General features: G+C 40.2%; 1 protein-coding gene across 1 annotated transcript in view; it reads right to left on the bottom strand.

Moving 5' to 3' along the window:
• LMBRD1 (LMBR1 domain containing 1) overlaps positions 1-17,750 on the bottom strand; it is a 100,802-nt gene that overhangs the window by 38,992 nt on the left and 44,060 nt on the right. Inside the window, exon 7 of the mRNA XM_037012588.2 lies at positions 8,718-8,791. Within this exon, the coding sequence (XP_036868483.2) occupies positions 8,718-8,791 (74 nt within the window). The remainder of the gene's footprint in view (positions 1-8,717; positions 8,792-17,750) is intronic.

The following is a 17,750-nucleotide window of genomic DNA, read 5'->3' as shown; positions in this document are numbered from 1 at the left end:
CCAGTTTCTCCTTAAGTTACACGGGGCCATTAGATTGGGTTCAAGACAATGTATATGGACAGGAGTGATAAATGTGACTTCTTGGGCTTAACCCCGAACTGCAGAATATCCTGGGTCATGACCATTTTTCTCATGCTATCTGGTACCTGGTTGTCAACTCCCAGCATCAGGTCAAGTATCTTTAATGTCAATTTTAGTTATGTTAATATTCTTCACAGAGTCTCCATTAGACACTGATTAAATACTGATTAAACCACAATTAAAATAGCAAAGTATAAATTCTGACTTCAGGGTTTTTTTTTAATTAAGTCAGATACAAAGAAACCAACTGGTTATATCAGGTAAAATCAACTCGACAGCAATGTTCTATCTACACAATTAATGAACTGAGATTATTACCCAATATATACAAATTCTTATATATTTTTAAAGGAAAAAAACTTAAAATCTTGCATTTTAGATACTGCTAAAACCTAAATTAATATTTTCATAATTTCCCTATCTTCCAAAGGGGGAAAAAAAAAAAAAGAAGAGATGGGGAAAAGGTTGTTTGTATTAAAAGAAAATATAATTTGGACGAAGTAGAGTGATTTTCTTTTAACCAATTCTTGTCAAATTTATACTTGTAATGACCCTGGTAAAATATAAAAAGAAAGAAGTATATTTAAAGTTAATATGTTTTACATTAAATTTTATACCCACAAAACACTGAAAATGTACAGGAAAAAAGTATCCCACAGCTTCTTCAACCTTTTCTTGTAGGACTTTCCTATTCCATTATCATTTTGACTTATTTGGTTGTTCTAGTAGTTTCACATCTTTTAAACGTTATTGAAAAAAGGTAATATAACACTTCATATGACTCTGATGAATATATAGTATTACATATGATTATTTGCTGATCTTCGACACTCACATACCATTTTAACACAAGTCCATGTTGCTTTTTACAGCCAGAAGCCAGGGCAAATATACTCTGCTGAACCCAGTTTATGGCCAACCACCTCCAAACTAGTCTTATTTTACCCCAGTTCTTGTTACTCTGTGTTGGACAGATCGAGGTCTCTAAATGTACTAACCTCAGTACTCAGTACTATTTCCCAAGGTATCTGTTGCTCTAGTGAGCATTAATAATATGGCCCTTATTTAAAGTCAGCTGTCAAAGACAAGGTCATCTAAGTGCTCCTGACTGGTCTGTTGGTCTCATTTTCTACAAATCTGTCTTCTACAGTGTTTCCAAAATGATCTCTCTCTCACACCCAAGTCAGATTATGCCATTCCTTTAGTTAGCATACATTAAGATTCTCCAAGACTAAAAAAGGGCAGTTTTCAAAGTGTTCTGGGAGTAGTTCCTAGGATTCTGGGTAGGTGCCTTAAGGGCCACTACTGAGACAAAGAAGGCAGGTACCCATGCAGGGACCTGCTGCTACTTTAACCAAAGAAATTCTACTTTGTTCATCTATTTTTTTATGTAACAGAATTTCATGTAAGGTTGTTTGAAACAGTGTTTTGCTATTATTTTTTCAATGAAAGGTACAATTACTGGTCTTATGAACAGACTCGAATTATCTACTCCTGGCATACAAAGCCCTTCATGACCTGATCCCTTCCAACCTTATCTCAGGCCTCTGATTTTACATTACTTCACATACTGTCCAGCATCCACACTTCAGTACATGCAGTGCCCTCACTTGGCATGCCTACATTCTCACCCTACTTCATTAGCAAATCTCAAGGCCCTCCAGGTCTCACCTTAATTACACCATGTCTGAAAACCCTTCCTTGACTTGTATATGGGCCTTGCTTATACACTCAATTACGGTATAAAACACTGTACTTCGACATTATTGGCTGCACATTTGTTTTATCACTAGACCTGCCACACTAAGCTAATCAGACCACTCAGAAATTTCTTAAAATACAGATTTCTTAGCTAGACCAGTAATGATTGCAGTAGACACTTTGATACGTAAGAACTAGGTCTCAATTCTTTTTTCTTCTACTTTTATTCCAAGAACATTAAATTAATAAAATAATTTCTCTTAGAAGGTAATATTAAAACAACAGTCTTTTAAAAAGAACTCTTTATTCATACAAACTTATTTCCTTACATGGAATTTATTTATTAGAAGAACTGAATTCCTAAATAATTTAATGTTAAAATTTCAGAAAATAAAAATATGTCCTTGGTAATACCTTGTGGTAACATGGGACCAGAATACATCTTTCTGTGAGTTTTTGGTTGTCTGAAGAGAACAAGTAAAAGAAAGTACTCATTGTTTTGGTTACCTTAGCTTTTAGCTTGTTTTTGGACCATATGTTTAAGTTTCAATGATTATCAGGAAATTTAACTATAATATTTAGATTATGATAAATTCTACTAGAGAAAACATTTCATCATTACAACTTTTAAAGATTAAGATCTTTAAACAAAAACCTTTTGAACTGAACCTTAGACTTGTTTGGAAAAAAAAGTGAAAAAAATGTCTGCTTCACAAACACAAAACTTGTATTGCTTACTACTGCCCTCTAGTGAATTACCAGAGAATCAGCAAGGCTAAAGAGATGATTTAAAATATTTCTAGGTGGGCCATTAACTGCCTCCAATTTTGTTTCAACTTCCAAGAATAAATCTCCATCTGTGTTTTAAAACCCAAAATGTTTTGAAATAATAATGTACACAAACTACAAGCATTTCTAATACCTTCTTACACTGCCAGTTTAGGATAGCTCTTTTTACCTACATATTCGTCATCTGGCTAGGATGATGGGTTTCCAACCTGTGAGCCCTGGATTACTGAAAAGGGTCAACACCAAGACTGTAGACTGAATAAATGTCTGGAATACATTTGTAATACCTGTTATTCAAGGAATATGTATGCTGTTACGACTAATGAACAATTTATTTCATGTGAACTCAATTAACATTTCATTTTTAAATATTCATTGATTCTAAGACAATGTATTTTCTCACATTTAACATTAGTGAAATTTGGATCCATCTTGTAATCACTGGCTAGGCAGAAGTCAGGACATAATGGTCATTACCTGCACATTCACATATTTGGCCACCGTTGGTTACATTAGTTACTTTGGGTGAGTTTCATGGATTCTTGGCACAACTACTGAGTTTATAGCTACCACTTAAAATGTCTTATAAGATAGTACTATGATTTGATATTTAAACAAGAAGTTAATGTGTTAGGAGAAAGAGAACAAACAGTGAAGCAAATACTCATTGAAACACTAAGCATAATTCTATATTTTCTTGCAAAGCAACAGTAAGCAATAGACAAGTGCTTATGAGTTTAAAAAAGGGAGGTACCCAAAGTAGCAACCATTTAGCTACTTCAGTAAATGTTAAAGGATTGCCTTTCACAAGGAAAGACAAGAAAATAATGTCTTATTTTCTTAGCTTAAATGTACACAATGGAAATGTTATCAGTTTCAAAGACAATCTGAGATACCCGTGGAGTGCTCAAAAAAGCTGCACCACCAATTCTTTTAGTTGCACAAAAGACAATCCTGTATAGTAAAACAGACATGAATAAGCAGCTCCAAAGAGCAATTCAGAAGATTCACATTTCAAAGGTAAAGTTTCAGGAATACCTTGCCAATTTATCTTGCTTATATTTTCCTTATTATGTATCCAGAGGAATGATATGATTTTTTAAAAATACTTAAGTCTGAAAAACTTCTCTCACTAAATATAAAATAAAAATTACAAATGATAAAAGCATGGGCAGGGATTTTTTCCTTAATTGTGGTATGTGAAATATGCATTTTTACAATCAGTGGCATAGACTCAATGAAAAAAATATCATATGAAAGGCTGAGAAACTTGACTTTTAAAGGGGAATTCTGTCTTCAAAGATCACTGAGAACTACTGCTCTGTTTATTTCTATTTCTGAATCCTTAATTTACCTTTTTTATTTAATCCATTAGTTTATATTCAGTAGTAAGTGTATACAGATGAGCATAATTCTCTACGTGCACGCAGCAGGCGTACCTCGAACACACTGTGGGTTTGTTTCCACAGCACTGCAGTGAACCAGGGGATACAGTAATAATGGAGTCACATGAACATTTTTGTTTCCCAGTGCATGTGAAAGTTATTTTTACACTATACCCTACCAAATGTGAACAGCATTATGTCCAAAAAAACAATGCATATGCCTTAATTTTAAAGTATTAAAAAAAGACCTTATTATTAAAAACATGCCAACCTGAGCTTTTGGCAAGTTGTAATCACTGACCACAAATCTACATAAAAAATATAATAAAAATTAAAAAGTTTGAAATATTGTGAGAATTCCCAAAATGTGACACAGACACACAAAGTGAGCAAATGTCATTGGGGAAATGGCACCAAAAGACTCACTTGGCATACAGTTGCCACAAACCTTCAATTGTTAAAAAAGGCAGAATCTACGAATAATAATAAAGCAAACTGTCATAAAACAAGGTAGGCCTATGTGTGTAGGTATTTATGTGCATATATGTTATATAAAATTTAAAAACAGCCTGGAAGACATGGTTTAATTTTTTACTGGTAAGTGCATATAATAAAAAGTTGAGTAGTCACTGCCTCTATAGGCATTTCAGTGACCCATAGGATACATTTCATATGAAAATATTATTATTCAACATTTCCCCATATGGTGGCACCAAAAAATTAAAATACATACATAAATATTTGTACCTAGAGGTTTTATCTTTTTTATTTAAAAAGTAGTAGATTCCCTCCCTTTCAATTTAAGCTGAAAACAACAGCAAGCTAAAATGTACTTAGACATTCTTCTCCTAAAATTGAATTGTCCAATTACTTAGGGGATATAAGATTGGCAAAATTTAAATAATCAACTAGTTTCTAAACTAATAATGCATATCTAGGAAATTCACACTAAACTGACACACTACAAAAACTTCTCAGTCTTAATACTAAAAGTTACGGGTTCTGTAACATACATGATTTTACCTTTAATAAACAATTCTTTGCACTCATAGTGAAAGTACTCTATTAACTTCCCATGTTGGGTACTTTAAAATTAAATCTCTTCTACTTCCCATGCATGTGTACCATATACCCTCTTCCATACTCCATCACATAAAAAGCCCAAATCTTGAGCTTTTCCTAGTGAGTTAGGAGAAAACTTAGTATCTATTATAAGCAAATATGATAATTACTATTATTAACCTTCCATCGATAAACAGTTGATTTTCAACTAGTTTTTAATAAAGTTTAGGTAAGTAGTATTGGTCCATTTTTACAGATGGAGAATCTAGGGTACAGATACTAGATTTTTCATAAAGACACTCATAAAGACATATATGCGACATGCTACCCCCTTGAATGGGGTCTCCTTTATGCCCACAAGGTAGTAAAACTGGCCAGACTCTGGTTTGGTAGCAAAACATTCTCCCACTAAATTTTGAGCATATCTGGTAGTGCTGTTTAAACGATGTTTTGTTTGTCCACACACTCCCAAGTAAGCACCATCCAACTATGAATGCCTCTTTGACTTACTCATCTCTTTTATAACCCACATGCTTACTGATTAGGATGTTAACTGCTCTTAGCATCTGGTTTGTTTTCACTACAAATTTGGAAAGAGGTAGGGACTATAGTTTGAACAAAATGAAACCGAATATTCAACACTTTGAGCTACTAGTGACTATTTATTGAATGGCCAATATTCCAAGACTTGGTGAATTGTTCAACTAAATCCTCACAACCTTATTAAACGTTATTCTCCCTTTAGAGGTGAGTAAATTTAGATGTAAAGTAGTTCAAGGCACCTATGGACTTAAGAGGGGTCCAGGGGCCCACAACCTCTCCACCAAGGATCATTATTTTATTGCTTATGCTACTTAAAGAAAAAATATAGCCCCTACCTAGGTAGTTTGATCTCCATGGGCTGCTGGACCCTCCCCCTTAGGCTTAGGCCCTGAGTGGGCCCCTCCCCCCCTAGTCAGCATCTTCTTCCATGTCCTCTGGTTCTCAGCTCCAACCCCATCATAAGGTCCGCTTAATTGTTTTATCAATGTAGCTCAGCCCTTTGCCTTCTAGAAAAATAATGCTTTTCTAAGGATATTTTAACTATGTCAGTATGATTATTACATTTGGTTTGACTGCTTAAATGGTGACTTCCACCATTTCAATTAAAATATAAAATATATTAGTTTGAAGTACTTATATTTACAATAATATTGTTCCTACAGGGATGCTCTTTTTCACTGTTTTAATAATTTCACACATTTTTGCCACTCCCACTCATCACCTCCATTGCTTATTTAATTCAGAAGCACCAGAATAATACTGTTACAATGTTAGTCAAATGTTTCCATTTAAAACCATCCAATGGCTTCTAATCTCAATGAGAATAATATTCAAAATACTAACCATGATTTATAAGTCTCTACATAACATGGCCTCTGGCTATTTCTCATCCAAAATTCAACCACTCTTCCCCTTGTTAACTTAGCTCCACCACACTGTCTACGCCTCCTTGCCACTACCTGAATTCAGCACAAATATGTGCCTACCTCAAGATTTCTGTACTTACTCCTCCCTTATGGCTGGCTCTCTCACTTCACTCAAGTCTTTGTTCAAATGCTAGAAAAGCTATTCCTGACCTTTAAAGTAGAATTAGTCTCCACTAATGTCTATCCCCTTACATCGCTTTATTTTTTTCACAGCGTCTACCACTTGACCATTGAGAGACAATACTTTGTTGGTATCTCATTTTTGTCCATCTTGTAAGCCAGGCACTATCTATGCTTTTTTATTTTGTATTATATTTTCAAGATTGTTTGCATAGCAAACAGCCTTGGAAGACAAAAATAGAATCTTTCATTGGAGTAAAGGGCAAGCAGGCTTACTGTCCGTTATAAAAGATTTGGCTTCCCTAAACTCAAGATTCTTCTTTTATGTGAAAGTGTCACTGTGGATAAAATGAAGGTTCCTGTGGCCAGGATTCTCACCTGGCCCTGGTTGGCCAGCTCACTACACATGCGTGGGCAATACATTGTTATTGACTCTATATAGGAGAGCAGAGCAGAGGCTGGAGTGTTGGCAGAGCCGAGGACAGTGGGGCCCAGAGGCAGAGACCAGCTTGCTGCATCAGACTTTCTCTGAGTGAACAAGATTATAGTGACTTACCTGCCACCGTGGGAATAAAGTTGGGTATAACCCTTTCACCCAAAGACGTTCTACTGTTATCTCTTTGGTCACACTGAATCCATAGTGACCTTGCCTGGGACTGAAACCCACTGGCAAGACAGTCATCCGGTGCTCTTCACATTGCCCCATGTGAAGTCCCCCACATGGGACTCAGAGAAGCAGCTGAAGAAAAATGTGATGCAATAGCTACTGCTACTGCTGTATGTACTATAAAGTTCTGGCAGAAAAGCCTTATATCTTCAGCCAACACCCATGGAACTATAGCAGGCTGCAAGGTAAAATCTTAGACTTTCCATGGTTCTTAAAGTTGGCCTTTCATATTGGTTTCTTCTTTTTTCCATTTGTTTCTCCTGACTCATATTTCATCAACTATTAATACACTCATTTTCAAAGCACTTTTACAAGTAGTACCATTTGACCTTCAGACACCCCTAAGAGGCATTTGCTATTCTCCTTTGTTGAGGAAGACACAAATCCATCAAGTTTAAGACAAAACTAAAATCAACCTAACAAATCCAGCACAGGACAGTAACCTGAGTCCAGGTGTAACTCCTAACTTGTTAACATGCGATTGCTTCTTAAAAGACAAACACTAACATGCTGTAGATATATTCTGTGAGACGGCAGGGTAATTAATTACCCACTGACATCAGAAGGCAAATTACTTATGTGGTAATACATAAAAAAAAAAAAGGCAATGAATAAAACTGAGCACACAAATAAGTACCTACAAAATATTAAAATGTATGTATTTTAGACTTTTTATTATATGACATTTGAATACTTATGTAACCAAACTAGATTCTGCTATCACACTATACAGCCCATTCATTGTATGTACAAAGAAAAATATTTCAACAACATACAAAGATATTTTTCTCATAACCAGTATTTTCCATTTTTGCAGTAATCAAGAATGCTTTAAGCAAACTCCATTAATATAAAAAGGTTCCAAATAATTTCAAGTTTTCTGTACAATTCCTTTTCAGGAAGTAGGGTAAGAATCTTTTACTACTGGTTTTTCCTTTATAATTTGAGCAAAAAACTCAAAGGGCAGACTGTATACAAGTTTGTTAGACTATTACAATTTTCAGGAATTCTGAAAAAGAAAAAAAAAGCCTCTCAGAGTATAAGACTGTATTTGTATTCTCTATACTAGAGAAAAATCAAATTATGTAAAAACATCTGATTGTAAAAGCCCAATGTCCCGAAGTAGGATATATCTAACTGAATCAATTAACAGGTATCGATCTATGATTCAGAGTTCTAATACTTATAAATAACTAAATCTATTACTCCTTAGTACATATCCACCTTCAAGTTCACTAATTACAAAATTTCACTTCTAAAGATTAAATTTCACAAATACAAGTAAAACAACTAAAAATTTACCCTTAAGAAAACTCAAGAAAAATGAACACAAAATATTAAAGAGAAAAATATAATGAAATTGAATACATGACTAAAGTAGAAAAAAAGTTGCTTCATAAAGTCATTCTTAAATTTTAACTCAATTATCACCATTGCACTTACGGTGTAAGTTATGGCTGCCAACATTCCAATCAAGGTCAAAGAACTAATAGAGAAAGATAATGCAGCTAATCCGTCTGCAAAGGAAGAAAAACTCGGTTAAAAATATAAATATATACTATTCAAATGTTGATATTCAACAAATCAATATAAAAATATAAAAATTGGATTTCTTATACACATTCTAAGGAATGAACCCAACATGTATTGCCTCATCCCGGAAGTGCCAACTCCAAGGGGAGGAAAAGCTTTTAAAGGGCTCTTCACAAATTGATGTGTAAAAGATCTTTCTGACTAAAATTTTCTTGCCTTCATATCTTAAAAATTAAAAAGGAAAATCAATGCCTAATTATTGAGCCTACTAAGAAATCAGCAAAATATGAGATGATCAAAAGGTGGCAAAAGAGTCTAGGCCTTTCTCAACATAGACCTTGAGAAATAACATTACATAGGAAAGCCAATGGCCTTGATTTTTTCTTCCCTCTTCCCTCAGTCTTGATACTTCTAGTTTCTTTGTTCTTGATTTTCAAATGAGTTTTTACTATATAGCCTAAAACTAAAATCTTGAAGAGTTTATTTCCTTCTTGATCTTAAAAGCTAGCCTGCCCACTTCGCAGAAAAAAAAAAAAAAGCAAGCACAAACAAAAAACAGATTAAAATATAATACCAAACAGGAATACTATGTTAACAACTTAGATTTAGGAAATTATTCAAAGGCCAGCAAAAGAGTGAGAGGCAGGGGTAACACTTTCAAATAAATAAACCAGATTACACAACCAAATTCAAATTCAAATATTTGAATATTCCTAAGATGGGAATAATACTAACTTATCTAGTTTAAATGCAGGTTGCAGGTCCTGTGTAACCAAATATAATTTTTGATCAATTTAATGTATCAATATTTATTTTTTCATGAATAATAAAATTAGAATCATCTACCTTCTTAAAACCCATGTCTCAGTTTTATATACTTGAAGGAAGCATATTAACAAATGCAGAAATATTGCAAGGCAAATTTTTAAGACAATTTTTAAAAACTATAAAACCATTTTTTTATCAAATCAAAGACATTTTGATGCTGTTATTTTCTTGATACTTACTGGAAGTAAAAGATGTTCATATAACTAAGAGGTATGGCATTTGGCTGATAGCAATTTTAAGATGCTGCCACTTATAAAATATATCCCAAAATAAGAGATATAAAAATGTGGAAAATATGTATCTTAGAATTGATAAAATGGAGTATCTAAGGCTAACCTATTTGGCCAATCAAAAAAATTAATATCATTAATAATGGTACATGAATGTACTCTAGGATATGTCATTGAAGATATCAGTTCAAAAAGAATAATGTTAAAACTAAAAAGATTAAGATTATAGAAATCAGAATGATGCTACCTATATAATCACTGATTCAAGTTATACCAATACTCAAAGACTAGTATCCCTTTAATGATTAGGGCAGAATAGTAGTTATTCAAGAGACCTGAAGGAGTTAACTGCAAGAAAAGAAGCAATTTATTTCTCAGCAATAGAATCAGGTGCATAAATCCTGACAATTCAGTATTAGTAGATGCCAAGCCTGCAATCCTTATTCTTGCTGATATTAGCAAGATATTAATGGACCACAATTTATAAGATGAAATCTTAAGTGGAAAGCAAGCAAATTAACAAGTTATACAGCAAAGACTCTTAAGACTTAATTTAATCATTATTTAATACTGTACCTGAGTAAAAAAAAATGCTGATCAAAGAATGTACAGTACTTATTAAAAGGAAAACAAAAGAAATAAAAACTTTTAGCATAATGTTTATAAAGTAGGTTTTACAGGTTTCTTTGAAAATAAAGTTACTATATTCAAAGTGCACATGAAATTCTGAGTAATAGAGTACATATTCTTATTTGGTATCAGTTTCCAATGCCAACTCTGTTTTTTAATGATTAAGCAACTTTTCTTAACCTACCCTCCTAAACCTGTTATTTTTAACTCTTAAAAACCTGGGACATGTTGGCTCAGTTAAGGAAAACTTCTGGGGAAGCAATTCCAGGAAAAAAAAATGCTTTGGTGAGATAAATTTATATTATTTCATTCACACAAACCTCTGTAATTTAAATTCCACATAAAAGATCACTTATGATCAAACAAAATAGCATTCTCTCATTAGTTAAAAATAAAAATAAAACCAATATAGCCAGCACCCTTCTTTAACAGTTCTAAAACTGTCACTGCTAAAATATTTTGAAGATTATATTTTCTTTTCAATATATTTCATGAAGAAGTCGAGAGACTAGCTACAAATAGCTAGATGGCTAGAAATAAGTCTTAAAAACATGAAGCTCCTAATTTGTCTACCATACTTTCTGAAGGGCCCCCACCAGTAAGATGGCAAACTTCCGGCTTCTCTTGGGGGGGGGGGTCCTCAGTTCCCACCAGCACCACCTGAAGCCCAATCACCTCTCGCCCCCCTCCCAATCCCAGCACCTAGCCAACAGCCACCAGCCCCGTAGAAGTAACACCACAATCACCCCATGCCCCTTCCTATATAACCCAGCACCTTTCCCTAATAAAGTGGAACTCTCCGGTGAATTGCTGCTGTGTGTCGCTCCTTTCCTTTCACTGGTGCCGAAACCCGGGAGACGGGACACCCCAACTGGGCCCCGTCTTCCCCCCGACACCAGCAGCAGCTTGCCCTCGTCCTCTTTTTCCGGCGCTGGCTCATCACACTCTCCACTCCTCTCTGGCCTTTAGGTAAGTTTTCCCCCCAGGGTGGGCCACTCTCCCCCGAGCTATCACACTGCCATTGACCGTGATCGTCCAGCAAGGCCCTGACGCTCGGGGACGAGGAGGGAACTCTCCCCGCCTCAGGCCTTCAAGGCTGCAGTGGACCCTCAGGCACCCCTCCAACAGCCATAAACAAGGTGACTCCTTTGCAGATGAGAACACTCCCTTTTCCCCGCCCCCTCCTCCTTCTGTTCCGTCCGCCGAAATCTGTTCTGTCTGCCGAAAATTCCTAGCGCTAGGTACCTCGTGACTCCGGCACTCTGCCTTCTTAGGGAAGTCTGGGTGACGACCCACACTTCCTAAGAAATTCCAACTCGTATACGAGTTTCCGCAGACCACCAAGGATCATCGGGGACACCCTTTGTCTCCTTGTGGTTTGCTTCCAGTCCAAGGATCTCTGTTCGTCTTCCCCTGTTTGTCTCCTTCTCTGTCCTTTAGCCATGGGAGCCTCCTCATCCCTCCCTGAAAGTTCACCTCTGGAATGCCTGCTTAAGCATCTGGCTACCCTCTCCCTGATGCCTGATATAAAATCAAAACTTCTCCGTAAATATTGCTCCCAAGATTGGCCGACATACCCCCTAGACAATAACAACCAATGGCCCGCAGGGAGAACTCTTGATCCTAACATCACTCGCGATCTTTTTAACTACTGCCAGCGCCTGAAAAAATGGAAGGAGATTCCCTATATGGAAGCTTTCCGCCTCCTCCTCCCCCTGCCACCCCCTCCCAAGTTCTCCTAGCCTGCAAGCCGCTGCCCTGCAGAAGCCTCCTGTTCACTCCCTTCCCCTTCTTCTCCTACAACAGCCCTTCTCCCTTCCTCCCCCACCATCTCCTCCCCCATCTCACCTCCTCCGCCTTCGTCCCCCCCGCAGATTAAGCCTGAGCCTTTCAGCCCCCCCTTTAACTAGGTCCCAGGGGCCTCCTCCGTCTTTGCCCTCATCACCTGTTTCTCCCCTGTTAGGGACCACCTTTGTCTTCTCACATGTTTGTAGGGAGAATGGGAAAGCACCTTCCCCCATGTCTGAATGCAGCATGGGAAAGCACAAGCTAGAGAACACCCGGTGCAGTCCTTAGAAGTTATCTGTCCACAAAAACATATCTTGCCAAGACTCCTCACTCTGAAAATAGGGAGACCTTGAAGATGTGTAGAAACACCACCCCTGCTTCTAGTTATGCCCTTCCCCCACTTGCCTATGTGGCAGGAATGGAGAACAAAGAACATTTTGTTTACGCATTCCATAAGCAATTAACTGGAGCCCTGCTGTAGCTCAGTTAGTAGAGCATGGGACTCTTAACCTCAGAGTCATGAGTTCAAGCCCAACTAGAGCGGCAGAGGCAAGCAGCTGGGCTGCTGGCTGGCAACACGTGGGTCTGATTCTATCTTTCTTCATTTTCTTTGCCCGCCTTCCGCACTTCAGGACCTGCTCGACTAGGCGCAGCTAGACCGCATCACTCCCCCACAGACTGAGCCAGAACCCTTCAGTCCCCCTCAAACTCGGTCCGGAGGGCCTCCCAAAATTATCGCCCCCCCTCTGGGAGGTAGCACGATCTGAAGGCATCGTGCGCGTTCACGTCCCTTTCTCCTTAAGAGATTTAGCCCAACTAGAGAAACGCCTAGGTTCCTTTTCCACTGATCCCATGACATACATCAGGGAGTTTCAATAGACCCTCCAGTCTTACAGCCTCACGCATCATGACATTTTCATGCTCCTGGCCAATACTCTCCTCCCTGAAGAGCGTAGACGAGTTTGGGACTTCGCCCAAATGCACGCTACCGAAACCCACAGGACTGACCCCACCTATCCCCCTGGCCCCACTGCTGTCCCCGAACAAGACCCACACTGGGATTATAACACTGCCATAGGTCTCTGCTCTCAAGATATTTTTGCCTCCTGCTTAATATTGGTCTGAAAAAGGCAGCTCGTAAAGTAGTCAATTTTCAAAAGCTCCAAGACATAATTCAAAAGAGAGACGAAACCCCCTCTGAGTTCTTAGACAGACTCACTCAAGCCCTATTACACTATACCAGCCTGGACCCAGAAACACCTGAAGGAAGACATGTCCTTATGACATACTTCCTAGCTCAAAGCTACCCCGACATTAAAGCTAAACTCAAAAAGTTAGAACAGGGCCCTGCTACCCCACAGACTGAGATCCTAACAGTGGCCTTTAAAGTCTTCCATAACCAGGAGGAGGAGAAAGAACGCCGTAAACAAAAGGCTGATCAGGCCAATTTCCAAATGTTGGCCCAGCTGATAAAACCACAACCTGGGCGCCCCTCTACAGACAAGCCCCCCCCCAGGAGCTTGTTTCAAGTGTGGAAAAGAGGGACATTGGTCAAGGGCATGCCCTCCCCCAGATCTCCTACCACCCCATGCCCCAGATGCCACAAAAAGGGCCACTGGGGGTCTGATTGCCCAACCACCCAAAGGGGAGGCTGGACGAACAACCCCCATCCTAAGCCAGCTGTAGTGGGGCTGGCAGAAGGAAACTGATGGGGCCCGGGAGCTTCTCGCCCGACCATTTCCATCACCAAACAGGAGCCCAGGGTTACTTTAACAGTAGACGGTCGCCCCATCTCCTTCCTCCTAGATACAGGAGCCACCTTCTCAGTCTTGCGAGAATACCGGGGCCCTACCATGCCAGCCATTACTCCTATAGTCGGGGTAGGAGGTAAACAGATTTTCCCATTAAACCCCCCCCCACTTTTATGCACAATCCAAGACAATCCCATACCTTTCTCCCACTCCTTCTTGGTTATTGGTTATGCCCCAGTGTCCCATCCCTTTACTAGGAAGGGACATCCTTTCTCTCCTCCACGTTACCATAACTATATCCACTCCCACAGCCCCCAGTACTCCCTTTCTGATGGCCCTCATAGCCAACGACCCCCCTCTACCAAATGAAAGCTCCGGTTCTGCCCTCATACACCCTGTAAATCCCCAAGTTTAGGACATTACAAGCCCCTCCGTGGCCCTATGTCCCCCTGCCTCTATCAAATTACGTGACCCCTCTCAGTATATCTGTCAGGCCCAATACCCCCTAACCACTTCAGCCCTCATAGGCCTCCAACCCATCATTCAAGATCTCTTAAACAAAAACTACCTCAGACCCACTCACTCCCCGTTTAATACCCCCATATTAGCTGTTAAAAAAACCAACAGATCTTTCCGCCTTGTCCAAGACCTTTGCCTCATCAACATGGCCATTGTCCCTATCCATCCCTTAGTTCCAAATCCATACAGCCTTTAATTGCAGATCCCTGCCTCGGCCTCCCACTTCTCAGTCCTAGATCTCAAAGACGCATTTTTCCTATCCATCTGGACCCCTCCTCCCAAGATTTTTTCGCCTTCACCTGGATGGACCCATACACAAAACATTCTGAACAACTCACTTGGACAGTTTTGCCACAAGGCTTCCGAGATAGTCCCCATATTTTTGGACAGGTCCTAGCTCAGGACCTCAAACAGTTTCATCATGATCACTCCAAGTCCACCTTATTACAATACGTGGATGATCTTATACTCTGCAGTCCCTCGTGGGAACAGTCTCAACTTGACACTGCCTCCCTACTTAACCTTCTAGCTTCCAGAGGTTACCGAGTATCTCCCATCAAAACTCAAATCTCTTCCCCTCCTGTCACTTACCTCAGATTCCTTCTATCTCAACAAAGAAAGTCCATTACCTTAGACAGAAAACGGCTCCTCTCTGACCTGCCCATTCCCAAAACCAAGACAGAAATCCTTTCCTTTCTAGGCCTGGCTAGATATTTTAGAGCATAGATCCCTAACTTCTCCCTGCTCCCTGTTGGCAAGACCCCTATACGACCTCAGCAAGGGCCCCCCTAAAGAACCATTATCCTCCTCACCCCGACACCCCTTCATTAAGCTCCATCAAGCCCTTGTAGAAGCCCCAGCTCTCCATCTTCCTGATTTGTCGAAGCCCTTCTCATTATACATTCATGAGAGGTCCAGTCAAGCTCTAGGAGTCCTAGGCCAATATTATGGCCCATCCTTTGCCCCAGTAGCTTATCTCTCCAAGCAATTAGACCCCACAGTTCAGAGATGGGCCCCCTGCCTACGAGCATTAGCCGCTAGACAGCTCTTGCAGAAGGAAGCTCATAAACTGACATTCAGGGTGCCCCTTACCATTATGTCCCCACATCACCTAAAAGATCTCTTAACCTACAAAAGTTTACAGACTCTCCCTCCCTCCAGACTCCTGACCTTACTGTTCTCTTTCCTCCAAAATCCCATTCACCCCCTTTGCCATCCATACCCGAATCATGACTTTTTCCTCCTTTACTGCTCTCTCGCTTTTTTTCCTCATTCCTATTGTCTTCCCCACCACCCCAGCCTCCTTTGTATGGCGATTCAAAGTCAGACAGACTTACACACAGCATCAAACAAAAGTTACTGCCCTCATTGCCACACCAGACTGCCCTCTGAAAAGCTGCTCTGAGCCTTTACACCTCCACTTTCCTCCCTCCACTGAAGTGTTCACTAGCAGCTACCCTTATTCTCCCTACCTCTGCTTCCTCTATGACCAAAGACAAGCCTATTGCAGGCGATAGCCAGACACCTACAGGAGATGTCCCTACTGGTCTTGTGCCATTCACTACATGGGTAACTCCCAGTACCCACAGTATTACTCCTCCAACCGTTTCATGAAATATCCCAATGGCTCATTCTCCTTATCAATCCCAGATCCCTGGGACTCTCGATGGGCTGCCAGAGTCACAGCCTCAGTTTACTACGGGGGTGTCCTCGACCCCCCACGGTACCCTTCATATCTCTCGAGAGTATGTTCCCTCTCATTCCCAGATCTCTCAAGTTGCATCAGATATCAGACATTCCGAAAATGTCATTATCCAAACTCTTAATAGTACCTCTTCATCTTCTTATCCCCACCCCTCTTCCCATTTCTCCTACTCTTCATTACAGCTCATTCAGGACACCACCATCTTTCTCAACCACACCCTTAACACAGCCAATAGTTTCTTGTGCGCATCACTACAGCGCCCACTGCTGGCCGCCGTGCCCCTTAATATTTCCAACTACTCCTTCCATGCAAAAAGACAACCCCTCTGCCCCCTGGCAGACATACCCCTATGGGAACCAGAATACGCAGATAATCTCACCATCCACCACTGTGTAGGCCCAACTCCACCCCCCTCCAGCACACTTCATTGCCTCTCTATCTACACCCCTACCTCCGGCTCTAAGACTTTTACACAACTGGGACACTTCTTTTGGTGTAATGGCAGCCTTTTCAACTCAGTGCCTCTCAGCTCCGATACACCCTGCATTCTTGTCACCCTAATCCCACAGCTTACACTTTACAGCATGGCGGAATTCCTTGAGCTCCAACCTTCCTTGCCCTCGTGCACAAGAAGGGCTGCTTTCCTTCCCATCATGGTCGGTATCTCTTTGACCACCTCAGCCATTGGGGCAGGGTTTTCGGGAGGAGTCTTGAGTCACTCTCTATGGGCCGTTAGAGATCTCAACGCCAAACTTGAGGGAGCCCTGACATCCACTGCCGATTCCCTAGCCTCTCTCCAAAGACAGGTCACTTCACTAGCTAAAGTCACCCTTCAAAACCGGCGGGCCCTACATCTGCTTACAGCCGAGAAGGGCGGCACCTGCGTCTTCCTCCGAGAAGAGTGCTGCTATTACATCAACGAATCCGGCATTGTAGAAACTGACATCACCAAACTCACCGACCTTGCCTCCAGCCTCCACTCTGCTTCCAATTCCAACCCATTCTCTTCAATACTAACAAACCCCCTCCTCACCTGGCTCTGGCCCATTGCAGGCCCCATAATAATCATTCTTCTCGCCTGTCTCTTCTTACCCTGTATAATAAAGTTCATCAAATCCCAAGTCGGAAAAATCTCTAATCAAGCTTTCAACCAGCTTTTACTCAGGAACTACCAGCTTCTGGCCACAAAAGATCCCTCACCCTCACGTGACCTCCTCACCACACACTGAGATGGACCCCTCTCTCCGCTGGAAACTGTTCCTGGAAACAATGGCTGCAGACGCCTGGCTCCTGACACCCATATCCTCTTGGCACCATTGGAATCAACAGGTCCTCAACCTATGGTTACAGGGAACCTTCATTGATTTCCAAACCTGAGGAAGTCCACATCTATTCATCCTTACTATGGGGAGTCCTATCAACCCTTTCCTCCCAATCCTCAAGCCCTCACTCCCTTCTCCGCCCCTGTTCAGCAGGAAGCAGCCAGAGAGAA

Source organism: Manis javanica, chromosome 16 (assembly GCF_040802235.1).
Source record: "Manis javanica isolate MJ-LG chromosome 16, MJ_LKY, whole genome shotgun sequence".
NCBI classification, from domain to species: Eukaryota; Metazoa; Chordata; class Mammalia; order Pholidota; family Manidae; genus Manis; species Manis javanica.
The sequence above is the reverse complement of the archived record's forward strand: the minus strand, read 5'-3'. Positions and strand labels throughout refer to the sequence as shown.